General features: G+C 38.1%; 3 protein-coding genes across 3 annotated transcripts in view; 2 read left to right on the plus strand and 1 right to left on the minus strand.

The window, feature by feature from the left end:
• Positions 1-994, plus strand: part of pla2g12a (phospholipase A2, group XIIA) — a 2126-nt gene extending 1132 nt beyond the window's left edge. The window contains exon 4 of the mRNA XM_079264578.1: positions 807-994. Coding sequence (XP_079120704.1) covers positions 807-925 — 119 coding nt within the window. The 3' untranslated portion in view covers positions 926-994. The remainder of the gene's footprint in view (positions 1-806) is intronic.
• A 1976-nt stretch (positions 995-2970) lies between these two features.
• On the plus strand, positions 2971-6518 carry LOC306774503 (caspase-6-like). The gene is made up of 8 exons (XM_079264576.1): positions 2971-3017; positions 3298-3339; positions 4329-4371; positions 4479-4628; positions 4762-4838; positions 5000-5175; positions 5306-5456; positions 5882-6518. Exons 1-8 carry the CDS (start codon positions 2987-2989, stop codon positions 6115-6117), a joined length of 906 nt encoding a protein of 301 aa, XP_079120702.1. The 5' UTR covers positions 2971-2986; the 3' UTR covers positions 6118-6518.
• A 740-nt stretch (positions 6519-7258) lies between these two features.
• On the minus strand, positions 7259-24404 carry LOC306774447 (calcium uniporter protein, mitochondrial-like). Its single transcript, XM_079264479.1, has 8 exons — positions 23969-24404; positions 11312-11381; positions 10142-10309; positions 8778-8882; positions 8489-8649; positions 8163-8366; positions 7684-7800; positions 7259-7587 (listed from the first exon to the last, which is right to left on the minus strand). Exons 1-8 carry the CDS (start codon positions 24074-24076, stop codon positions 7510-7512), a joined length of 1011 nt encoding a protein of 336 aa, XP_079120605.1. The 5' UTR covers positions 24077-24404; the 3' UTR covers positions 7259-7509.
• Between the last annotated feature and the right edge of the window lie 2371 nt (positions 24405-26775).

A 26775-nucleotide genomic window follows, 5' to 3' on the forward strand; every position in this document is an offset into this window, starting at 1 on the left:
TTTGCTTACTTTACATTCTCAGTACTTGCTTACTAGAATGACTGTCTTCGGTTTAAATGAGCGAGTTTCAGAGTCCTGGTACTGGGACATCTGAGTCAGATTGACTATCTTTTAACAAAATTAGTCTAACTCTAATGTATCCAGCTATCACAAAACAACCTATCGGCAGTGGAAAAAATATTAAATTCTCTATGATTCCACTGGAAAAACAACACAGATGTAAGTACTAGAATAAATTATTCCTGATTAGCGTTCAGCTGTTTAAATTTCTGTTGCTTGCTCATTCTATATATAATTTAATGTCCAACTCCCATGTTGACCTCAATTTCCTCCCTGTGTTTGCACCAGTAACCTCTCAGCTAAAAAACCTCCAATTGAACAACCAGATTTGTTTTAAATTTGCACATTTACAGTTTGTGTTGCCTGTTATTTGTAATGAGTAAAATATTGAAAGCCTTGTATAAAAGCACGGGTATGTAAGGGAGATCTATTGTAATACACAGAATGTCCATCAGATGGAAACATAGAGTTTTGTTTTAAATGTCTTGTTACTGTAACATACTTGAGCTACATGTGCTACACTACATAAAGCACTTTCTGTCAGTATGACATGATGCTTGCAATCTATTATTCATTAAGGTACGCATATCAAATATGCAATGTAAATGTGATTTTTATTGGTCAAATATGATACCCTGCACTGTTTCCAATGCAATTCTTTGAATTTCTTGCATAAATGTAATAGCAGTAACAACATATCTACCACTCTCATGCTCTTCATTGTGCTATTTCTTTTGTCCCAACAGCATGTGAGTCAGCAGTGACTCTGCTTTTTGATGCTGTCATGCACTTGGGGTGTAAGCCATACCTGGACAGTCAGCGGGAGTCCTGCGTGTGTCAATATGAGGTGAAGAGGGAACTATGACATCACTGCAGGAGCAAAGACTGTTAAATAAACCCATTAAAAAAAAAAAAAAAAAAAAAAAAAAGCAACTCTTTCTCCTAAACGTAAAGTTTTTCTCAGGGATTAAGCTTCTTGGGCTGACACTTATCTATGATCATAACCTACCTTTATTTGTCTGTTGAAAGACGAGCATGCAGCCTGAAGCAACTTTAGTTTTTAGAATGGACACTTCCTATGTTGTTGATTATTTATATATTATAACATGTATGGTTTAAGTAAGGGTTCCTGTTAAGGAGTGGAAATGGGGTGTTCAGACTCCATTAATGCTATACATGAACCAGTATTTGAGGCAGCACATTTAAGAGGTAAAAAAAAAGAAAGAAAAAAAGTACACGGTTTAAAAAAAGACTGTGACTTTGTTTCAGAATTACCTTTCCACTGGATTTATGCAAATAAATTGCAAAAAAAGTAGTTTGTTTTTTTTTTTAAATAGTTTTTTGCTGTTGCACAGCAGGTCGGGTTGCTATGAAAATGAGCGTTAGTTGCAATAGCTAAGAAGTTCAACACATGCAGACCAATTATAGCGTTAGTTTGAGTTAGAGATTCCTCATCAACTACTGAATTAATACTTTTTTCTGTTCAAATAGGAAATCATTTTTTTAAGCAAAACGTAAATGATAAAACATAATGTCATAAACAGTATTTAAGCTGAGTGTTTCAATGTTATCTCTAGCATCTGAAAGTCTTTGGCTATCTTTAAGGAAATGTGACATAGATGAGAAAGCATGGGTGAACACAGCAGATGCAGACAGAATTGACACTAGAAAACACTTTTAGATATTCAAATATATTTGGCGGGATACTGTCTTTTTCATCTAGGCCACACTGAGATTGAGAAAAGATCACTGAACCTGGTTGAAATTTGTTCTTTTGCTCCTGTAATCTTTAACTCTCCTGCCAATTTGTTTTAATTATAATAAAAACACTGGATCCTTGTTGTTTTGTTTATTATTTATTCATTTAAATATATTTACTATACAGATTAAAAAAGACAACAGAGAACTTTTAACTCAAGCTCAGGGAAACCATCACACAGCATTCTGCTTTTCATAGCTTTTGAATTTGTACAAAATTTTAAGGACTGCATGGCGTCACAAGAAAATTGACATGTTTTTGGCCTCTTTTTTGGGGGGACAAATGTATTACAATGTATTTTCAATTTGGCAAGTAGGCCAAAAAAAAAAAAAGCGACAAAAAAAATGTCCATATTAACATATGGAATTTTGTGAGAGTTGATTGTTAAAACATCCAAATAAAACATTCAGGTTTAATCTTTACTTGATAAATTAGTTTTCTGTTTCTGTGAGCAACACATTCCAAAAAAAGATATATTGTTTCATATGCTTGATGAAAGAAGGAACAGAAATATCCACATGATAAAGAAATCTTGCCAGAAAGTTGACTGGACAGCTGTGGAGAATTTTCAGAAAAACCTTTTACTTGAAAGAGAAAATAAATGTCTTTGTAATGACCAGACCTTTTTTCTTAATATATATTAGGACACTCATTATTCCAAACAAAAAAAAAGACGCAGACTCTCTTTCAGATCCCTTTAAGTTAACTTTATATACATGCTGCTATTCGGTCGGTCTGCTACTTTGCTGTCATCCGAGCAATGACCTCTTGTGTAATTGCCGTAATTTTTTAAATGGGATGAAGACTCCGCCCACCCGGATAGCCTCAGTTTTGCCCGGTCGATAAATGGTGCAGACCCACAAAGTTTGAAACGCGGAAGTTGTGGTTGTTCAACTTTGTGAACCCTACGCTGGATACCCTGCTGTGATTGGTGGGTAAGTCTACTGCGCATCCCAGGATTGGTTATTAGCATTAAAATATATTGGGTTAGGCAGGAGACCTGATCCAATCCAGCGTGATCTGCTGCGGTTTGACTGACAGTGATGTAAACCAATCATATTCTCTGACTGTCAACCGGCCAATTACATTGTAGAGACGGAGCTACAACCTGGCTAATTAGAGTTGGTTTGTGATCGGTTTCAGACGAGCAAAGACGATCCGAGAAACATGTCCAACAAGGCAGAGCAGAGCGATGGAGGTAACAACTTTATATATGTATTGAATTAGGAAAAGATTTAAATAATAGGCTTGTCCACAGTCATTAAAATCCGAAAACTACAAACACCTAATCATAGTTTCCGAGTTGTTAGTCAGGCTTCTGTCTTACTACGATCTTGCATATGTGCTCTCACACCTTTACTGAACGCATATTTTGTTCCATATTTTCCAAGTTATTCTATTTTTGGGAAAGTTTAATAATGTCTTGAAACCCTGTTGGTTCTGACTCAAACTGTTTTGTTGTGTCTGTCCCCTCACAGGAAGTGTTGCTAAAGACAGCAAACCGGCAGCAGACAGTGCGAGTGAGTATCTTCTGTAGCCCTCTGACAAATTTACAAGTCAAGATGAACAAATACATGGTTTGCGTTTACATTTATATACATATATATATATATATATATATTAAAAAAAAAAAAGCAAAAGTGAAACAGGTAAGGTAAAAGATCGTACTACTTTTTAGGCTGTGCTTATCAGCAGCCAACAGTCATATTAGTACTACGAGGAATAAAAAAAAAAAAAAAACCAAAAAAAAAAAAACCTTTTACCTTTGAACCTGTCATGTAAAAGTTGATCTGCATGGACATGTGGAGGTGCTTCCTGTTTGGAATGACACCTGAGGATATCATCAATAAACTAAAAAGAAGACCAATAAAACTTTAGTTTGAGCTTTTATGAGGATTATAAGCCTGTAACAAATATAAGTGTAACAAAAAACGTGACAGTTCAATCATGACATGTAGCTATTTTGATTTTTAAGATGAGTCCTCACCTTTAGGAGAAAAAAAAAAATTAGGTTAATGACTTTTAGATTTCCTACAGGACTGTTGGATCAAGCTGTGTAAGATTACCCAAAAACACTGCCAATCTACAGTAAACATTAAAACACTACACTAGAAAAGAGATGTATATACATTTTATTTTTAATTGATGTTTTGAGATCTCACTTATGAAACGCAATGACTACTCCTGTACACAAAGTATAAACTATAGAGTGCTGTTGCTTGTGGTCATGTTGATTTCACAGATGAACGGCAGTTGCTATCTTTCTCCTCCTGTCACTCAACCATTGAAAGCCTCCAGAACTCTAAGCTGATGGAACAATGGCTGCTTGACCCCAAACCAGTAGCTGTGGAAGAATTCATGCACATTTAGTTAAACTGTAACAAAGGAGCAAAAGCCAAAAATCTCCAATAGTTTTGGTTAAAAAAAAAAAACAACAACACTGACACTAAGAAAGAACATAAATGAATTAAATGCATTTTTACTTTTTGTTTTTATTATTTTCATACAGCATGCACCGAGAACTTAACAGAGACTGATGCTTTCATCCGAAGGTAAACAGAAAGACAATTCTCGATTCCCAAGAGTCTGTGACACATTTGTTACAAATATATATGGCTTTATTGGTGTTATTTTGTTGAATATTATTTGTTCATAACAGTGCATTAGCTTTGGATCCTGCTGAGGAATACAAGATGGGCAACAAACGGCGAGGCCTTGCACTCATTTTTAACCAAGAGCGCTTCTTCTGGCGCCTGGGCTTGAACGACAGACATGGAACCAATGCTGATCGTTACAACTTGGAAAAAAGGTATCTCATAGTGCACACCTATGTACTTAAGAGCATGACAGCACTTGCTTAGCAGCTGCAAGGTGTTTCTGTGGTAATATTGGGTCATCAGTGTTTTGCTTTGGCCTGAAATAGTTTTTCCATTTCCATTTAGACTGCTTGCACTAAACTTTGAAGTCAGGTGTTTTGAGAACTACAAACAGGTGGAAGTCCTGGAAAAAATCCACGAAGGTATTTAGAGTCAAATGGCTGATAGCTTAATTTAAAATAACACTTTAGTTGGTTCCTTTTTATTTTCCATAGGTAAAGATAAGTTTTTAAAATTCAGTTGTGGCATGGACAAGCAATCATGGATAAGCAAGCTTTAATAATACCTGATGGTGTTCCACCAGCTGCTACAGACAACCATTCAGATGCTGACTGCTTTCTGCTGGTTTTCCTGAGCCATGGCGAGAATGATCATGTTTACACCTACGATGGCAAGATTAGCATCCAGGATATCACATCCTTGTTCAAAGGAGACAATTGCAAGAGTCTTGTAGGAAAACCAAAGATTTTTATAATACAGGTACGCACAAAAACCCCCACACAACATCCATCAGAATATGTCAACACACAAAGCTGTTTTAAGTGCTTGCTTGGGTATTAACTGTTCATTAAAGCTAATTAAAATGGATGTGCTCACATTTTGTCTTTAGGCATGTCGTGGGGACAAACATGATAATCCAGTAACTCCCTGTGATGCAGTCGACAACGAGGTACTGGCAAATACAGTAGTGGTAGATGCCAGTGCTGTACACACCCTTCCTGCAGGGGCTGACTTCATCATGTGCTACTCAGTAGCTGAGGGTGAGTTTCAAGGTTACTGAAGAGATGATTAGTTTGGTTTGTTTAGGCTGTTTATGTGCACCAAACAACTGAACCACAACTACTTATAAAAAAGCCTTTTTACTGTCAATTCAAAGCTGATAAATGTACTTTTGGCCATCTTGGCTGCAAATCAATCAGTGTAACAGTATTTTTTTTTTATTATTTTTTATATATGTTCATGACCTAACATGCTTATTCTTTACTGGTTTGTAAAAGTCAGGATGCGTGAGCTGAACTTCACTGAAAATACAGCACTGGATCTTTTCATTTTTGCCCAATGATCTGGACAAGTTGCTATGAATGTCTTAATAATTATAATCACAATCAACTTTACACAGTAGTAAGCCATCTTTAATTCATTTTACTCCTGACTCAACTTCAGTATTGGATTTGTTTGTCTGCAGGTTACTATTCCCATCGAGAAACCATCAATGGTTCATGGTACATCCAAGATCTCTGCGAGATGCTTCAAAGATTCGGGGATTCCCTGGAATTCACAGAGTTGCTCACACTGGTCAACAGAAAAGTGTCGATGAGGAGCGTTGGGAATTGCACAGACCGTAGTGCTATTGGAAAAAAGCAAGTGCCTTGCTTTGCCTCAATGCTTACAAAGAAACTCTACTTTCGACCAAAAAAGTAACATTCTGCGGTTAAATGAGTTGGTTTTGGATTGAATCCTTTAAAGAAAGCGACTTCTGAGCAGAATTAAATTGCTCCCTTCTCAGTCTCCATTGACTTATCTCTAATGAACCGTATGATTTACATTTATGTTTTGAATAATCAATTGACAACCTGAACTTTTTTACAGGGAGAGGGGATAAAATGACAGAAACCACATTTGTTCTCATTGACCGCTGACTTAATCAGTCATTTTACTTTTAGAAATAGTCAGCGTGGAAATGTGAAAAGTGCTAAGTGCTTTAGCACTTTTGCAAAAAAAAAAAAAAAAAAAATCACCAAGACTCATTTTTTTAAAACTACATTTTTCTTTTGGTTTTCCTCATGTTAAACGGTGCTCCTGCTATTTTTCTAGTTCCTATTAATCAAACCATCTTTTGCACTTTTTTCTTTACCTGCAGGATCATCATGGTCCCCACATTCTTGTGGACTGCTTTTTAATTTAGTTTAAATCACTTAAATAGCACAGAAATTATTCCTCATTTCACTGTAATTTTCACAATGTGTTAAGAAAACAACAGGACTCAACATTTGCACTGGTCTTGTACAAAACATCCCTGATTGAGCTGGAACTGTCAGAGTGAGGTTTTTTTTTCCTTTTAAGTCAGCTTCAGGTATGAGCCAGATCTGTTTTCTTACTTGTCTTGTGAATAGTTGATGTAACAACATAACCAGGAAACTGCTTTTAATTATTCTGTCTCCATCAGGGTCTCACTTGTAAAAAGCTGTAACACAGTCCGGGCACCAAATACACATGGTGCGCCTTTTAGCTCGCTCCATAAAAAAAAGGGAATTCATGTTATTGTTTCTTTGTGTCCTGACAGTTTATGGTCCATTTGATGCATATTTGCACCCCAAACAACAACAAACAGGCATAAATAAATACCTCAGGGAGGAGGATTTTTTTTTTCTTTCATGAAGCTGTACTGTGTACTCCAATCATTTGCATCTGTGTCGACCGTCAGAATAAACACTGATTCTATGTTTTTGTGCTCAATACTGTGATTTGGTACGACTGCAGTAATTTAGCTGCAGATTTGTTCATAAATTCTAAATAAAAACAAAAGAACATTTCTTTATGCGAAAGAGTGAACCTTATTTATTTTGTCCTGAAATTCTTTACAAGTCACCATCATAACCAACTTATGAGCTTACCAGTAACAATGAGCAAATAAGATTTCTATAACAGGCTTTAAGACAAATAACCAAACGTCCTTTTTCAGTCGTCTGTGTTTGTATATTTCTCAAGGATACAATTTGGCATCATTAAGTTTGTAAAGAACACAATGTGATGGAGTCTCATAATAAAAGGTGTCGATATCAAAATGAAGCATTCATCCCAGCTTGGCATCGTTTATGGCTTTGGCTGGATTTGTTCTAGCGGTAGTTGAAGTTGAGTTGGATTTCGCAAACGTCTCAAATCCTCCTCCACCTGACAAGCAGAAAATAACATTTTATTAAAGAGGATCTAAAAATAATAAAATGGATCACATAAACATAAAATGAGGGTTGCTCAATGCCAGCAAACCTGCGCCAGTTCATCCTTCAGTTCATTGTACTTTTCCACATTGAATTTCTTCTTGCGGGCCCCTTTATAAAAGTAATGCAGGAACTGTCTGTCTTTTGCATCTGGATACAAATAATCCTGTGGAATAGAAGAGTGACAGAAGCTTAAAAAAAGAAAACGGGATGATGACTGGTGACTCTGTGCAGCTGCTTTTGGTAACAGACATTCTGGGAATTTTCCTCATTTGCTTTATAGAGACAAGAAAATTGATGCCACTGTGTAATCTGTTCATTCCATTCTTATTTGTACATCTACTGTAGAGTCCTACATCTAATTTAATAATTAAATATTGTTCATCTGTACAAACGGTGGTTAGCATCCATTCACATGAATCATGTCAACAATGCTGAAGGCCAAAATGTTGAAATGGTCTTTTAATAATGGATTTTCTACTATTTGAATATAGATAATAAAGCTGAAGTCATGTATTTGAGTCTTACCTGTTTGGTAAGGACATAATAGGCGAAAACTCCCATGCTGGTCGCATAGGTAATGAAGTAGGTGATGGGCTCCATGACGTCCCATGAATAGACCCACCAGGTGAGCCAGCCCAGAGCGCCAGCCTGCACAGATAGCAGGGCCATGCCGGTCCAGAGAGTCCTAGAAGTATGGAACTCGGCTGTTCGGGACAGCTGCACCTTCATCTGAAAGATGATGAAACAAATGAACCAGTTCTTCATCCACCACTTTCATTCTCCAGAGAATGAAGTGGTATCACAAGAGCTAACAAGAAGTCTGATGGTATACACATTCAAGATTTATATACCGTTTCCATAGGTGACAGTTGTTGTTTAAGGTTGTCCATTTTCTCCAACAGCTGTCTCTCTTTCAGCAAGTGGTGCTCAGGCAGGTGGAGGGCTGTGTGTAGCAGATGCACTACATGTTTCATGTCTTCCAGGTCTCTGGCATGCTCACTGGAAGTACACACTGCAACAGACGGGACAGCAAGGTGGATAAAGATGACAGGGTGAAATAAAACATGAAAGGATTCGTAACTGGACAGGTAATAAATCCAGTTTTTCAGCTGGACGTTAAAGCTGACTAATGCGTCATACCATTTTCAGGAGGAGCAACGTTGTAAACTTCATTATTGATGACGATCTGGAAGTCCTTGTCCACCAGGGTGTCTAGAAGCGTGGTGTTAGCAACACGTTCTCCGTCTGGCAGAGGAAGCATCCAGTTCAGAAATGTAATTGTATTTCCAAGCCCAAATAAAGTAAACACACAGGTGTACAAAGACATATAGTAAAACGCAATCTTTTCTAAACCGCTTAATGCATTTCAGCATTGCAAACCCTCAAACACAACCAGTGCAATTTAAGTAAAAATCTTTAAATCAAACTACATGATAAACATCTTACAGCAGAACAACACTCAACTCAAGTTAATGGCTTTAAGATGGATGTCAACTACAATAAAAAAAAGAAAGCAAGACATTATTCTTTTAGGCACCCCTTACTTGTTTTTAAAGCTTGCATCGTTAGTTAAGTTTTGACATCTAAACCTCTGATCCAATACAAATAGCCAAACAAAAGAGCTTTATATTCCTTTACACTCATTCTGCAGCAAAGCCTGAAGCCCACATTAACCACCACATCACTTAATCACCAGCAGTTTGGTCACAGATCTAGTTCTGTAGCACAAAGATTGATTCTGGTAGCCGTGAGCCACTACCTGAAGCCGGAACAAGGACTCTGCAGCACCTAAGCAAATTATTTGTTGTAACATCAGATTCCTGGCTTTTTCCAAACTTGTCTGCAGACTCAAGAAAAAACCACGTCAAGACAACAAGACAAAAAAATGCAATTGTTTCCCTATTGGTATAGATCAGGGTTACTCAATTCAGTCCCACGAGGGCTGCGATCCTGCAGGTTTTTAATGTTTTCCTGCTCCAACACACCTGACTTAAACGAATGAGTTATTGTGCAGAGCTTCATACAATGATATAGATCAGTTTAATTTGCGTCAGTTGTGCAGGAGCAGGGAAACATTGAAAACCTGGCAGGACTGCGGTCCACATAGGACTAAACTGCCCTGGACTAAACAGAAAAACTAAATATAACATCAGGGCCATAACTCTGAGAGACCATCCAGCTGACATTGCTTCATTTCAAGGGTTTGAAAACCACTAATCTTAATGGAAAAAGAGTAGGCACAGCTACTGGTGAATCCAAGTAAATTTAAGCCAAGTGCAGAGAAGAAAAGAATTTGAAAAGCATAACACACTTTTAAAACCTTCAAAGCGTTTGCAGTTGTTGTAAAAAGTAACTAAATGGTTGATTAGGTGGTAACCATAAGGCATCTTGCAGAGCTGCTCTGTGTTGCTCATTATCTAAGATCAACCGGCTAAACCTGACTGCCAAAGCCTCAAGCATGTCCCAGACCAGGTGTCGCATAGCTGCTGTTTGTATTGTCATACGTTTGGAGAAAACAGAAAAGGTGGCTCCTGGATCCTCCCTCTGCAGAACAGTGATCAGGTCTCCCACACTCATCAACATGGGCTTGAGGAAGAACTGACAGTTCTCATTTCTGGATGGCAGTGGTACCTCCAGAACCAGACGGCCATATTTGTACTTCAAAGATGCATCTGCAACAGTGAAGAGAAATCTACTTTCAGAATTTTGCATTGAAAAGAAAAAAGAATTTAATGTTACAAACGTGAGAGATGTATGATGTACACTGCTCAAAAAAAATAAAGGGAACACTTAAACATAACAATGTAACTCCAAGTCAACCACTCCTCTGTGAAATGGAACTGTCTACTGAGGATGCAACACTGATTGACAATCAATTTCACGTGCTGTTGTGCAAATGGAACAGACAACGGGTGGAAATTATAGGCAATTGGCAAGACACACCCAATAAATGAGTGGTTCTGCAGGTGGTGACCACAGACCACTTAGTTCCGATGCTTTCTGGCTGATTTTTTGGTCACTTTTGAATGCTGGCGGTGCTTCCACTCTAGTAGTAGCATGAGACGGAGTCTACAATCCACACAAGTGGCTCATGTAGTGCAGCTCATCCAGGATGGCCCATCAATGCAATGTCTGCCCGTTTCCCAGACCTAAATCCAATTGAATACATCTGGGACATCATGTCTTGCTCCATCCACCCACGCCAAGTTGCACCGTAAACTGTCCAGGAGTTGTAGGTCCTCCCAAACCTGGACCTTTAGTCCAGGTCTGGGAGGAGATCCCTCAGGAGAACATCTGCCGCCTCATCAGGAGCATGCCCAGGTGTTGTAGGGAGGTCAAACAGGCACGCGGAGGCCACACACACTACTGAGCCTCATTTTGACTTGTTTAAAGGACATTACATCAAAATTTGATCAGCCTGTAGTGTGTTTTTTCATTTTAATTTCGAGTATAACTCCAAATCCAGATCTCCATAGGTTGATACATTTGATTTTCATTGATCATTTTTGTATGCTTTTGTTGTCGGCACATTCAGCTATAGAAAGAATAAAGTATCTAATAAAAATATTTCATTCATTCGGATATAAAATGTGTTACTTTAGTGTTCCCTTTATTTTTTGAGCAGAATACATGATACAAATCAGAATCAAATGAATGTAGTAACATAACTTTACCACTGGAGGGAGTAAGTGAACTGTAGAAAAGAGCTTGGCAATTTCTAAGTGGAAACTTTCTGTGTTGAACCTGGAGAGAGAAAAAACATGAAAGCAGTGAGCCTTACAGTTTGTTGATGGTGTTCCCACAAGTCCCTCCCTTTGTAAATTGTTCTGTCAGCACACAGCAGAGCGTGAACTTGTTATCCTGAATGGGTGACTTTATAGCTGTCTACAAACTGCTTCAGCCAAGTTTCCTGGGCTTTTACTTCTCTCTAAATGTGCTTTAACACTCATAACAGTGTTTGTTTTTTTTCACCTTTTCTATTCCTTTCATCAACTGTATCAAACCAGTCCAACTTGTAATGCAGATTTGTTTGATTTCAATCAGTTCCTTTATATTGTGATATCAGGTAGCTGCATTTTAACTAATGACTCACAAATATCTCCATGAATGAGAAATTAAACTGAAAAGACGTCAGATCAGTTCTACATGGCTGATGATAAACATAATTAATAGGAAAATTTGGGTATTTGAGTATTTTCATGTCCCCTGCTTATTCTTGGCTGCTTTGTTAGAATTTTAATCCTGTTTTGTTTTTACCTTTTGGTCATGAAGACTGTGTGCGTTAGGATTCACCGATAAAGCTTTCCAGCAAGCATGTCTTTCTATGTTTGCATGAAGTCCAAAACATGATGCCACTTTGGGTAGTGAGCTTTTGTGTTTTGAACTATCAAACTAAGTAAGCGCCAATTATTATCTCCTTCAACTTCCAAAGCAATAATAAAACAATACCTACAAACTCATGCTAATTTTAAGACGTAGAACAGATCCTTCCACATGATATCTTGCTAATCTAAAAGTCAGAGACGAGTATGATGATGAAGTTAAAAACCATTTTCGTCCAACTGACAACCAGGGACATAGGTGAGACGATTTGTCTTCTGTGCTGAGAGTTTGTTCAATCAATATCACATTAAAGAGGACTATGGGAACTGTCTTTGCCATTTCATGGGCGAAGAACTCAAACAAGGCTTAAAGCAAAGCCATAGACCAGAGGCCAGATGTGTTGCCACTTCCACTTCACTGGCTATGAGATGGGACTCTAAGAGTTGCATTAGCAAGACTTTTATCTCAGCAGTAGCCTGAAATACAGAGACAACTCCACTGGAACCAGAAGAAAAAGAACCGGGGGTCATAAACCAAGCTAATTCACACACAACGAATTATTATGAAATGAGTTCATCACCGGAACCTGATAAAGTAGTCATAAAGAGACAACTTGAGTATTTAGCTTGGTCCAGATGTTAATGTTAGTTTAAAGACCTCACATAGCTTTACAATCTATGTTTTAGCACAGCAGCTCTGTGGAGAGAATCAAACATGAAATCAAGCTTTGACAACATCACTGTTACCCAAACAGATGTAATCACACCACTGATTCAGCAGCATCAGCTGATGGGAAAGTTAAATAGAAAAGGAGCATATAGTTAACAAAGCAGTTCTGCTTTATAGCATACATTATAGTTTGTTAAACTGTTACGCAGTTGGATAACGATGGTATGCTGTAGCCTCTCTGGCGTGACTAAAATCCTCCGCAATGCATCAGATTTAGACTGTAAAATTGCATATTCTTGACCAGGCGTGTCAAATTCCAATCTTCATGGGCTGCCATCATGCAGGTTTTTGTTGTTTTCCTGCTCCAACACACCTGAGTCAAATCAAATGGATCCAACAGCGTCTCAGCATTTTCACCGTGACCCATTCAGTCAATCAGATGCGTTGCAAAAGGGAAACAACAAATATCTGCAAGATAGAGGCTGTCCATAAGATATCCCAAACTAAAAAAAGAAAAAAATCCTTATTTTGTTAAATTAAAACTAAGCGTACACTGAGATCCAAAACCTTGAAAGTAAAAAAAACTAAGCAGTGGCTGGATATGTTACAAAAACTATTACAGTTGCAAAAATGTGCCACTTTACTTATCACCATGTAGAAATGCTTTTTGCAGAATCCATGCTGACCCTGAGACCTGATGGATTCCTCAGACAGCAAATACATTACCAGTGTGTTAAAAGAACCACAAACCATGTTTATATTCCACTCATACAGCAGCAGCCAAAGCCTTTTGTTTTACTGAGTTGGACAGGTACAGGCTGCTGACACATACTGTACAGCAGGTGCTTGGAAATAAATTACTTGGACCACTACGCTTATTGGCAAACAGCTTGTGTCTAAAATAGTTTAACAGAAGATCGAGTTAAGCTGTGTTCCCAACAAACTGCCTTCCTGTTAATATAAAAGAAAAAACAAAACAAATGAAAAAAAAACCCCACAACACTGGGCATTAAGGATAAATTCAAACTCCTTTTCTCTTCACTGAATTAGATTGTGTGCATCTAAGATCCCTGCAGTCAATTCCATAACTGAATGCCTCCCGATCACACAGTCTGGCGACACATTACCAGTCTTATACTAAATCAACATAACGCGACCACTGTGACACATTCTGCACCTTGAGAGCCGTGTGATAAATGATAGTATTTCTTTTCCAATGTTATGCTCTTGGTTATCTATGATTACTTTCTAAAACACACTGCATTGTGACCCTTTTAGTATTCTTACCAACATGTGGCAGCTACGGGATTTTGGCAGAACAGAACAAGAATAATAAGACTCTATAAACACAATAAGCTGGAAGTTGGAAGGAAGTAGGAAGTTGTTTTAACTGGTGCAAACAAGCCCACCAAAAAAAAAAAAAAAAAAAACTCTGCAAGGCATGTGAGGAAAAAATAAACATACATTCAGGAAAATGAGCAGTTTATCTCAACGCTCACGTTGGGAACATGAATATCTGCACCAAAGAATAACATCTAAACTGAGATAGTCATGTAGTAGTTGATAAGATATTTCCTGAAAAAAAGTAACCCTGGTAAGTTACATAGAAAAAGTTAAAGATTCACAAGCATCAGTTTCATCATCTGGGGGCAATAATTGTATTTTGTTTCCATTCATTCAAACACAGTAAATCATTTGAAAACAAAATCTGGTGCTGCTAACATAATCATACACTCACCTGTCAATTCATTAGGTATAACATAATTGCTTCTTTGAAAACATAGCTCATTGGCCAATCACATGACAATAATGCAAAGCATTTAGGCATGTAGACATGATTAAGACAGCTGGCTGATGACTTTACTGTTTTTGTCACACATAACTAAGGCTGCAACCATTTGTGGACAAAGTCGACAATGAAAATTCATCGACGCAAAATTTCATTGTTGATGTGTCGCGTTATAAACGCCTGTAACGGCTTAGCTAATAAAACACTGTGTCAGGCAACTTAACGCTATTTACCAACCACGGCTTTTCAGACAGTATAAGAACTCTAAACACCAAGCAAATGATGCAAAGCACCACAGGTAGTGCTGGGGGCAGTATTGTCATATTGTGCAGCGTCTTTGTTTAACCAACGAAGAACAAACTGACGGCGGTGCAACCTATTTCCAAAGTTCGGGGATATTTCACGCAAAACAAAGGTTCAAACAGGTGAAATGTGTAGTCTGCCAGGCAGAGTTGGCATACCACGGCAGCACGACAGTCATGCATGAACATCTGAAACAAAAGCACCCTGGGAGTCATGGTTTCCAGCATTCTGGGATGGCAAAGTTAGCATTACCGAGTAGTGATGTGCTGTTGTTACCTCTGCCAAAGAGCTTATGTTTTTACCGGTGTTTATCTGTTTGTTTGTGTTCAAGATAACTCAAAAAGTTAAGGATAGATTATCATGAAATTTTCAGGAGTTGTTGGAAATGTGAGAAGGAAGAAGTGATTTAATTTTGGTGGTGATCCGGATCACCGTTAGGATTCAGGAATTTTTTTTTTAAAAGGATTCTGGCCCTTGTTTACCTTACAAAACAGGCTTTTTCAAGATGTAAATAATCATTTCAATGCAATTCTACAAAATTTAAAATGTTAAAATATTTTATTTATTTTGTTTTCCTATTCTGTATAGCTTGGATATGACACTATAGCTAAGTTTGAATGTTTCAAAATAAATAAGTAGTAAGCTGTTAAGCTTAAACTTAATATGGTTCTGGAGTCATTCTTTTAACTTACTAAAGGACCATATGTTGTGACTGTCTGGGAATCAGGGTGATATTCATATGATACAAATGAAGAGAGTGGGGTAAAATACACTGGAGTCTGTAAGAAGAGCTGCGTCAACTGGAAGCACAGATGGTGGGCATGACAGAAATAATCGTGACTAATAGACTAATCAAAAAAATTATTTACAGATTGGCCGACTTTTAAAATAATCGTTAGTTGTAGCCCTACACACAATAATCTCTCGGGTTTACCGAGAATAATCTGAGAAAGAGAAAATAAGCAGTGAGCAGCAGTTCTATGGACAAACATGCCTTGTGTCAGAGAAGAATTGGTTGACTGGTTTTAGACAATGGAAAAGCAAAAGCAACTCAAAAATTCACTCATTACAAATAAAGTATGCAGACTACCATCTCTGAACAGCAGGTCCAACCTTGAAGCAGATGGACTACACACATAGAAGACCACAATAAGATGGCACTCCTGTCAATCAAAGTAGCACTATGCTACTTTCTGACCTAAAAAAAAATATGGACTTTTTTTCATTTTGGTGGCAGAACTGAAGCACTCTGCAGCTGAGAAACCATACTTAACATCTTTTCCCCCAGTAAACTATATCACTTTACCTTTAAGTTTCGCTTTCTGCACTTTGCATAATGCCAGCAACTGAATATCATGACACTGGTCGTTTTGAACCTGTACCGTGTTTAATTCATCAAAGCAATGCAAGATAACATCTTTAGAGGAAGTGAGGAAAAGAAAGAAAAAGAACAAGAAATAAGACAAGAATCAACATCAGTGTAAACAAGGCATGAAAGCACAAATACAAGATGTGAAACACGTCATCGTCACCAAAAGATCCAAGTTTATATTCTATTCTACAATCATTTGGCAGATGTCTTTATCCAAAGCGACTTACATGTGAGAAGTGATAAATTAACCATAACAACTACTAGGGCTGTGACGATATGCTTTTGTACCGATTTGATTCCAATTTTCTGGGTGCCGATTCAATTTAAATTGCGATTCTCAAAATTATTTGATATTGCGGATTTTCGTCGATTAAAACAACAAAAAAAATGTATAAAACCTTTTTTTGCGAGTAATTTTTCTTGATTTCAATTAGGAAAAAACAACACAGTAGCCAGACCATCATGCTGCTGCTAGAATGCCCAAGAAGACAAGTAAAAAGATCAATAAAACCAATAAAAATGACAAAAAATCTATAGTAATTAATTTTATTTCATTGAAAAAAAAAAGATTTTTCAACAAAAAAAAAAATCGATTTTAAAATTGTGAAACAAAAAAATCCCCATTTTCGATTTTTCGATTCGATTTTCCCACCCCTAACAATTACCCTAACATTTATGTGTTGTGGATCGGAAGAAGCCAGAGTACCTGCATGCTAACATGTTAACTCTACAAAGAAAGGCCACTATTCAATCACACACACCTCCCCCTGCAGTTTAGGCCCGAACCAGCAACCTTCTTGCTGTGAGATTGCAGTGCTAACCACAACGCCATCATGCAGCGTAAAGCAAAAGTTGGACAATAGATGACCAAAAAAAAGTTGCCTGGTCAGATGTGTCTAGATTTCAAACATGTAATTGAGATATAGTCGTCAGAATCTGGTCTCACCAACATGGATTCATGCTGCCTTGTATCAATAGTGCAGACTGGTCTAATCTTAATGGTCTTGGTTTAAATAAAATTGGGTCCCAAGAAACGTAAGGCTCCCTAGTTCCAAATGAGCATGGATTAAATACTACAGCCCATACACAGTAAGTATTATTGCTGAACATGTCTGTCCCTTCATGACCACAGTGTACCCATCTACTGGTTATTTTCAGCACCATGTCACAAAGCTCAAATCATGTCAAACTGGTTTCTTGAAAATGACAATGAGTTCACTGTACTCCAGTGGCCTCCACAGTGACCAGATATAAATCTAATGGCGCAGTTTTGGGATGTGTTGGAATGGTAGATTCTAATCATTGATGCGCAGATGAAAAGCAGAAATTGTATGATGTCATCATATGAATATGGACCCAAATCTCTGATGAATATTTCTAACACTTCATTGGATCTAAGTTACAAAGAATTAAGGTAGTCCTGAAGGAAAAAGCAGTTCCAATCCCACAGGAGAAAAATGTACCTAATAAAAACGGGACAGTCACCATAGATAAGCATCAACTGGAAACAGTGCAGACTCTTGGAGTGGTTATACTGTATCTAGAAAATTAATTTACTGGTTTTTACAGTGTGTTAAGAAAAAAGCCAATGTAAGAGGTTTCTGCCCTAGTACACCTTCAGATTTTAGGGAATAAATAGTTGTCCATTTCCCCTCAAGATTAGCTCATAGTTCTCCCTTATTCATGCAACTAATGTGTAGTAGATATCATATATTTGATATTTTATTCATCCCAATTCACACATTTATCTGTATGTGCATAAAATATTATCTAACTCATTACATCCCAAATGTGCAGAATAAGAAAAATATATTACACACCTCAAAACCAGACACGTTAGAAGAACAAATGTACTTTGAGTTAGGGCTGGACGATATGGCCAAAAAATAAAATCTCCAATTTTTTTAACCGAATCCGATTTCACGATTTTAATTGATTTTTTTCCCCCTTACTGTAAAGAAGAAAAATAAATAAATTACAAATGTCTAAAATTATTCTTGCAGTCAGCCTAGGAGTTTACCTGAATTAAAAGTGCAATTAAACAAGCTGTTAAACAAGATTGTAAAAAGAGATAGCAGGCACTGCCACTGTAAATGTGATAACAAACATGTTTGCACTTTGTGCTTTCCACTGTGAGATAGTTTTTAAACTTTTGATCATACATTTAAGAATAGACCTCACTTGTCTAACTTTATTCTAAAATTAAAAAATCTAATAAGTATTAAATAAAAGTGCCTCCTATTGGAAGAAAAATAGTGATTCCTTTTAGAGTATTTTGACATTAAATAACCAAAACAATTTCCCAGATTGAGATAATAAAAATTAAGGTTTCTTTACACCTAACATGTGTTTAGAGAAAATTGACCGCTTTGATACAAAATACTATTTTTAAAAAATTCCATGAATGTTAATTAAAGCTATATTTCTAACATACATGTATTATTACATTCTTGCTGTTTTTTGTTTAATACACATTTTTGGTAAGAAAGACACGTCTGTCAGCTGCATCTGGCTTCAGACCCCTGTGGGATGTGACAATCCCCCCTCGCACACTGAAAACCCTGCGTTTCCATGACACCTAGAACTGCGCAAAAACTAAATATCACCAAAAAAACCCGCTACTATAAAAGTTTTTACGATCTCAAAAACACTTTTTTTATGTTTACGTGTCCCCAGACGTGACATGGGAGATCGTAACGTGGGGGGTCATGACCAGTTAATTCCCGGTAAAGATGGCGCGGTGTGGAATAAACAGTGAATTTCAGCGTTTAGAAAAGAAAGTGAGCTTAGAAATTCCAAAGCTAATTCTCCGCAGCAAGTAGAAAACCCTAAAATAACGCTACGTGCCCACTTTGCATTAACCGCAATGTTTGTAAAATCTCACGAGAGAAACGAGATTTTACGAAACATGATGCTAATGGCTAAAGATTTCCATGAAAAATACCCGCAAATCACAATTGTTGTTAGTTGAAACATACAAATATCGTTTTTATTTAGCAACAAAATATAATGGAAACGCAGAGGGGGCACTTGTTGTTTGTTGCTAGCTGCCAAGTTGTGTTTCTGTGTTTCTGCGGGAAACCAGCGGGAGTGTGCTGACGTCACTATATATAAGGTACAGAAGCCCAAAAAGGCGATGGCGGGGCAAAAAAAAAAAAAAAAATTCAGATTTTCATAAAAATAAATCTTCATAAACAGCAAATTCGAATTAATCGATCAAATGGATTAATCGCCCAACCCTACTTTGAGTTGCATTGTCGTCACAACCAGAACTGAGACAGAATGAAATTTGAAAATGTTAACCCAGTATCCTGGTGTTTGGACAGTGAATAAAGGCTTTGTGCAGTAAATCAGGAAATCCATCGTTTCCACATTATTCATAAGCCAAAGTTTATTTGAGATCATTCCCATGCAAAGGAACAGTCACACCCATGGACCACCGTACACAATGACAAACCGAAGCGTTTCCCATCACTATATTAGGAGAGCACACATTTATGCATTTAACTTGGAGCTGCAGTGATCAATTCTGTACATCTGCCCCTCATTATCTAATAATTCTCTCCAGCTGCTCTTGTAAATAACGCTAAGCTAAGGGTATATTTACCCCTTCAGCCAGAAATTTCTTATTAATGCCTTCCCGGTGGGGAAAGAAGAGAAGACAAAGACGTGTATGGAAATGTTTTGCAATGCGGTGACAAAACTGCAATCTTCCTCCACAGGCAGGCCATGACTTCCTGCTTGAGCAACGATCTCGGTGACAAGCAGCCTCATTTTCCCTGCAGGCTTTCAATAAGCAGGTCAGGCCATTATGAATCCTGTCACACAAAAAGCTATGGTCTGTTGCACCAAGACCGTCCTAAAGGAATACACTCCCACTCTCACCACAGGCTTTGTAACATTACTCAAAGGAAGAGAGACTTATATGAACTAGCATGCGTGGCTATACGACAATAAATGACAGCATGCTACAGGCATGACTGACGCAGAAACAGGCTGAAAGTCATATACAGAATAAGCTGAAGGCAGTGGTGGAAAACAAAGGCTGCCAGGAGAAGTAAATGAATTACTCAAGGTTGTCTATTTGATTGAGAACAGCCAGCAAACCAACCGTGCAAGTAATTTACATTCGATCATTTATCTTCTTTTATCCAGTTAATGATCCGATTCAGTTAGAAAAATATGGAAAAAGTGTAGAGGTGGAAAGGAAGTAGCTGCAGGATGGGTTTCTGTACTGACACAAGGTTGTGTAACATCTAACACAAATAAACAATACACCAAAGATGATAAAACATAGAAAGAGCAAAACAGTTTAATCTGATTTATCTGAGGTAAACTTGGAAAGTGAAAATGGCTTCTAGTCAGGCAGTTCTAAAAAAGGAAAGTGTTTCTCGTATCTTCTCTTACAGTTATCACTCAACGCAAATTTCTGCATTTCTCAAATAAAGAAGTGAGCTTCACATCTGTAAGCAGGATACCACTGAAGAGAAGGAGCAGAGTGCTGATATAAAGACAACAAAACAGGCAGAGAACAATTCAGCAATTTATACTATCTGCTGAGGTTCAGAACAGCCGTGTTTATAGAAGCTCAGATATTCTGCAGGAACTAGTCACTTAGGCAAACCTGTTCTGCAAACTTGAATAATATTTCCCCTGAATCACAAACAGTTCAGCTATGCATCTTCACTTGGTTGTATCATGAGAAGAAGCACACATGATTATTTATTACATCATCCAATGTGTTGAGCTAATTTTCCCAGAGAAGAAAACAACAAACATGGCACTGTGGTGGAAAAAGTTCACAAGTAGGATCTCTATTTTGTGCAAAAAATACACTAGTTGTCATACATTATATTGCTCTTACATATGATGGATTAAGAAAATTCCTAGTTTATTACCATGTCATGATAGGTTATAGGTTAAGGAATTGTGTTAAAAAAAAACTAAGTAAATGGAGTCACATAAACAGTTTATTCGCTTCTATCATGTGGATTTAGACAGTCTGACACAGCACATTAATAGTCTATTTATGAGTGAAAAAAATGTAGCTATAGTCTGAAAATAAAAAAGCATGTTTGTTAATCCATTTTAATTTGAATTATGGCACAGAATTGCTTCCATACACTTAAAATGTATTTGTGATATATACTTAGTAATTCCATTTCTTTTCTACCATCTGTATTTTTTGTGACTGCTGCCCAATAAGAGTAACACTACCTCTCACAGCCACAAGTATGTTACACTGTGCAATGACAACATGTGTGATGATACGATTAGTAAAGATAGTAAAAAAACATGTCTACCTCTTAGGTGACAAAAGAATTCTTGTCTCAGCTGTGCAGATAATTTTGGATTTCCAGGTTGTGCGAAATGGCGAACATTTATCTTTACTGTCATAAAGTGATCTTATCATTTCAGCACACTGCAAGTGTCATTGTAAAATATTGCTACACTTAGCTGGGTCCAAGCAGACAGCAAGTGTATGAGGTGCAATTATCTTCTGAGTATCTTTTCTGAGTAAAACGTATCACCTACAGTGCTTCTATTTTAATATGCAGAACATGGACATCAAGAGGAATTAGGGGACTAAAATCCTGCACTTTTGCAAGGTGACTACTGGAAAAATGTAGTCTATCGCCCCACACTCTGACAAGTAGCACATGTAATAGACTTGAATTTTTTTTGCAAATATTCATGAAAAAGCTTTTCAACAGTCAACTTTTTATTCAGTAAGTTTTAGAAAATATATTCCAAATGTTTTTCACCTACTATCAAATATGTTGGTGCAGTCAGATCAAACACTTGGTGTGCAAAAATGTTGCATGATGTGAAGAGAGGTTTGGAGATCTAAGCCTACATGCAAAATTGGGTTGATCAGAGGAATTCTGCTTTTCATGTTGTAAAGGTTTTGTGGTTTTAAGAGAGAGGGAAAAAAAAAAAGAGTTGGAAAAAAGAACCAGCAGTACACATTAAGTGCACAACAGTTGTCTCATGACACCTTCATTTGGAAACTTGGTGCAAAAACAGCACAAACTAGAGATGTTACATTTGACTTAAATCAGCACATAATACTATAACATTCAGCTCACCTACATCCTGTTCAGCAGCCTCACTGCTGGGGTAAACTCCAAATAATACTATCCATCAAAATTCCAAATGAGTTTCTTGTTAGTAGTTAATACAGCCAATGACAAATAACCCACTACAGCAGTATCATTTGGATAGCAATGTATACTACTCGTGAAAGGTATGTGTTTACAAATGAAATTTAATGGTTAAGTGTGTACCATTCATTGCTTCTGTATATTCTACCATTTCTCTATAAAAAAAAAAGCCTGTCTCAGAAATCTTTAGAAGAAACTGACACACAGAGAGCTAAATAGCAATCTATCTCCTGCAAGCTGCAAGTATTGAGGGGTAAAATTTGCAATACAGAATATAGCTGTAATATGAGCACAATATCCCTTGCGTCCCATAAGATATTATATCTCAATTCTGCACTCCTTATTCCATAGGTCACTGATCACTCGATGTATACGTTCTCCAGCTGCAAAAGATTAGTTCCTACATGGTTCGTGAGGTTCTACGTTAGCAAAGCCTGACTGTCATCATTCAACTGAACATATATTTCCATCTTCTAATCAACAACCCCCACTTCTGGCTGTATCAGATGAAATCAGGTCCCTTCTACACCTCAGACTGTTATGAAAAACCCACACAGTGCTGTATGGCTACTGAACCCTGACTGTAACAGTACTGACTGTTTTGTAAACTATCTATACATAACACATACTGCAGCTGCTTTGAAACTACTCTTTCAGTGGGAAACCCACATGTTTTGGAGATGCAGTCAAAGACAACACTTTTACAGCTTTCCAACTCTGCAGCACGGGCCAATACATTTCTGTCTGGAAAGCAAGATTGTTAGCATGCATGCCATGTGAAAAGGGGATCAAATTTGCTGTAGGATTCAGCCTTAAAATAGAACTAATCTTAGTCATTCTTGCACAGGAGTGAGTCATGACAGCTCTTCCATCAATCTAACAGAATGTATGTCAGCATTTACTCTAAGGACTCATTTCTTAGAGGAAAAGCAGCACTGCTTTCTCTGCACTCTCACTTGTCTCCATCTCTGCATCTTTGCTGACCACTGCAACTTTGTGCATTGAATGTTAAAATATCTAAAAATGCAACTACTGGTAAAGGCTGTTCACACAAACCTTTTGTTGATCTTGTGATGGTTTCACATTTCCCTCCTGCACCATATTCTCTACATTCAGTGAGACCCCGAGCAAGTCATTTACCGTGACTCTTTGACACAAGGCTGGAAATTATGCTTGGGGACATATAAAAATGGCCTGCACTTATGATAAGGATGGAATAAAGCGACATGGAAAAGTGTTGCTGTCCAAGCTGAAGGATGCAAAGTATTTATAAACTATGTTAAGGAGAAACTTGCCTGTTATTCACTAAGTATTTTGAAGCTCCATTATGGTATTACTCGCGGTTTTACTGCAGACAAACAGGCCCAAACAACCTCCTTAGTTGAGCAACTGAAGAAGTTCTTCACAAAATTGTATTTCAGAGACACAAGAACACAACAAGCAATACTTAATAGCAATGTCTGGATCTTACTAAAAAAAAAAAGCCTACAGATTTTTGACTAAGAGTAAAAAATGAATAGTTTGCTTTAGTTCAACTCTGACTTTGAACTACAACTTGACTTGTTTGGTTTGTTTTAAGTCAAAGTTTGAGCAGCACATGTCATCTATTAAACCGACTAAAAAGGCTGAGGTGTGTTGGACAAAAACCGAAAATATAGCTGAGTGGAGCTGCTAAGCTGGTCTAAAAAAACCCCCACAACTTAATAGTTACCTGGTGGAGAGAAGTAACCCAGCGAGTGGATCTGAAACCGCAGTGTAACGACGGGAGACTCGCCAAAAGTCTCGGCCCAACTTTACCGACCATCCGCGCCAAAGCCATCGTCAGCCGATAAACGTTTCAGCTGTGTCGCTGGGGCATTTCGGTAGAAGAGTCCAACAATGTAGGTTTCAGAGCACAATAGTTCCAGCCTTTAACGCCCTGTAGTTTGTGTGGAAAAACTACAGATGAGAGCTGGCACGGGACAGAGGGAGGAACAGAACAACCCGAGCCGCCGCGGCGCATACCATTTCCTCCCTACGACATCCGCGCCATCCCTGCCAAACTCCGCTTCCTTTGTCCTGGTTTTTTCTGGTTGGTCTGGTAGCATGAAGCAAGCAGTCTGTATGGGCATGTCCAGCCTGTGGGAAACACGAGTGGGCACCGCATCCACCCCACCCCACCCGACCCTATGAATGAATAGAAGTACAAAGCGAAACCGAGCTGGAAGTGAGGCTCGAGAGGACTCATGGACGGGTTATGAAACATGTCCCACCCTGAGTGAAGACATGCAAAACTCGCAGTTAGAAAAACTAGCAACATCCCCACAGAAGACACACAACAGCTGTAAATAAGCACAATTAAATGATCAAAACTTTATTAATCCCCGGATAGAAATTAAATTGTTGTAGCAGCAACAAGAGCAACAAGCCTTGCAAAGACGAGCAATAGAAATAATAATAATTGCGCATATGTCTACATAAAAGAAAATATATAGTAGTGGTATATTCTGAACAAGATGCTAACTTAATCAGCTCAGTGCTGAGAGTGTACTATTTGTCCAGGGTGGGCGGTGAAGTGTTGTAGAGCCTGACAAGCAGCAGGCAGGAATGACCTCCTGTATCTTTCCTTCAGGCAGAGGGGATGGAGGACTCTGCTGCTGAAGCTGCTCTTCAGACTGTCCAGTGTCTCAAAGATGGGAGTTGTTGCCAGCATTTTTGTCAGCATTCTATCCTTAACCACTTCCTCCAGCTTCGTACCGATGAGGGACTCTGCTTTTCTGATTAATTCGATCAGTCTGTGTGCATCCTTTGCTTTAATGCCCATTCTCCAGCACACCTGGGTAAGAGGATTGTACTTTTGACAACAGGACATTTAAAGGACCTCAGTCTTCACAGGAAGGAGACTCAACTCAAAGCCTTCTTGTACACAGCGTCTGTGTTAGTTGACCACTTCAGCCTGTGACCCAGATGAACTCCCAGATACTTCTATGATGCAAGAATTTCCACCGCTGCATTTGGTGGTGGTCAATCCCTGCCAAAGTACCCCAACATCTCCTTTGTTTTTTCCTCATTCAGCATCAGACGATTCTCCTCACACCATTTCAAGAAGCAGTCTAAAAGTCCCCTGTACTCATCATCCTGTGTGTTCTCAGCTCTACCATCTATAACTGTGTCACCTGAAAACTTCTGCAGATGACAGAACTCTGTGCTGTACTTGAAGTCAGATAGCACAGTTCCCTGGGGTGCTCCGGTGTTGCTCGTCGGATGCTCTGACACACAGCTCTATAGTCTCACAAACTACAGCCTTCCTGTCAGATAGTCACTGATCCATACAACCACATGCATGTTCTCTAACTTCTCCCTCAGTCTCACTGGTTGAGTTGAAACCACTGGAGAAGTTAAAGAACATCATGTGTACATTGGTGTTGGGTCTATCCAGGGAGGAATAAGCTCTCTGCAGCAGATGAATGATTGCATCATCTACTCCAAGTAAAGGTTAGTGTGCAAACTGCAGACGGTCTTGTGATGCAGCCGCCTGGGGCTCAGATTCAGTTTCTCCATGACTTTTATGACATGAAAGGGCAGAGCTACCGGCCTTTAGTCCTTTAGTTCCCCTGGATGAGTTTTCTTGGGGACAGGGATGTCTTCTATGGCACTGGAACTTTCTGAAGGTGCAGACTTAGATTGTAGAGGTGCTGAAAAACCCCACCCAGCTGTATTGAGCAGGTCTTTAACACTCTGGGGCTGATGCCACCAGGTCCTGCTGCTTTCCCAAGTCTGAGCTTCTCCAGCTCCCTCCTCACAAGGTTGTAAGTGACATAAAGACTGGCCTGACTGGTGGCATCTATATATATATATATATATATATATATATATATATATATATATATATATATATATATATATATATATATATATATATATATATATATATATATATATATATATATATAAATATTTCTGTGATAGACTGGCGACCTATCCAGGGTGTACCCTGACTTTTGTCCAAAGACTGCTGGGATAGGCTCCAACTTCCTCGCAACCCTTAATCGGACTAAGTGGTCTGGATAATGAATGAATGAATTAATAATAATTGTAAAGGAATCAGGAATCTTGGGGCAAATTTTGACTCTGGTTTCCTATAAGTGCACCTCAGACGGTGCACTTATAGGCTCGTTTTTGTTTTTATTATTTATGAAATATTGCTAAGCTAAGTGTTATTATTTCTCAAACAGAAATAGAAATCGTCGTTCATGCATTTGTTTCATCAAGGTTTGGTAATTGTAATTCTTTATTCACCCGCTTAAACAAAGCTTCACTGGACCGTCCGCAGCTCTTACAGAACTCTTCAGGCTTCATGACCCAATCTCTTTAAGTTCACTCATGTCGCTACTCATCCAGCTCCATTGGCTTTCCATCCTCTCCAGAGTTCATTTTAAGATCTTGGTACTCACTTAAGACTCTAAATGGGTAAGCACCCATGTACATTAATTAATGTTTACATTGGTTTGTCCTCAGCTGGCCCTCAAGGTCATGTGA

This window comes from Telmatherina bonti (assembly GCF_933228915.1).
Source record: "Telmatherina bonti genome assembly, chromosome: 3".
NCBI classification, from domain to species: Eukaryota; Metazoa; Chordata; class Actinopteri; order Atheriniformes; family Telmatherinidae; genus Telmatherina; species Telmatherina bonti.

Excerpts from the sequence above, each read along its gene's own strand:
- LOC306774503 (XM_079264576.1), top strand. The coding sequence starts at position 2,987 with ATGTCCAACAAGGCAGAGCAGAGCGATGGAG. Across the intron at positions 4,839-4,999 it reads CCTGGAAAAAATCCACGAAG|CTGCTACAGACAACCATTCA; the intron begins GTATTTAGAGTC and ends GTGTTCCACCAG. Across the intron at positions 5,457-5,881 it reads GTGCTACTCAGTAGCTGAGG|GTTACTATTCCCATCGAGAA; the intron begins GTGAGTTTCAAG and ends GTTTGTCTGCAG.
- LOC306774447 (XM_079264479.1), bottom strand. The coding sequence starts at position 24,076 with ATGGCTTTGGCGCGGATGGTCGGTAAAGTTGGGCCGAGACTTTTGGCG. Across the intron at positions 10,310-11,311 it reads TTCACTTACTCCCTCCAGTG|ATGCATCTTTGAAGTACAAA; the intron begins GTAAAGTTATGT and ends TCACTGTTGCAG. Across the intron at positions 8,367-8,488 it reads AACTGTCACCTATGGAAACG|ATGAAGGTGCAGCTGTCCCG; the intron begins GTATATAAATCT and ends ATCATCTTTCAG.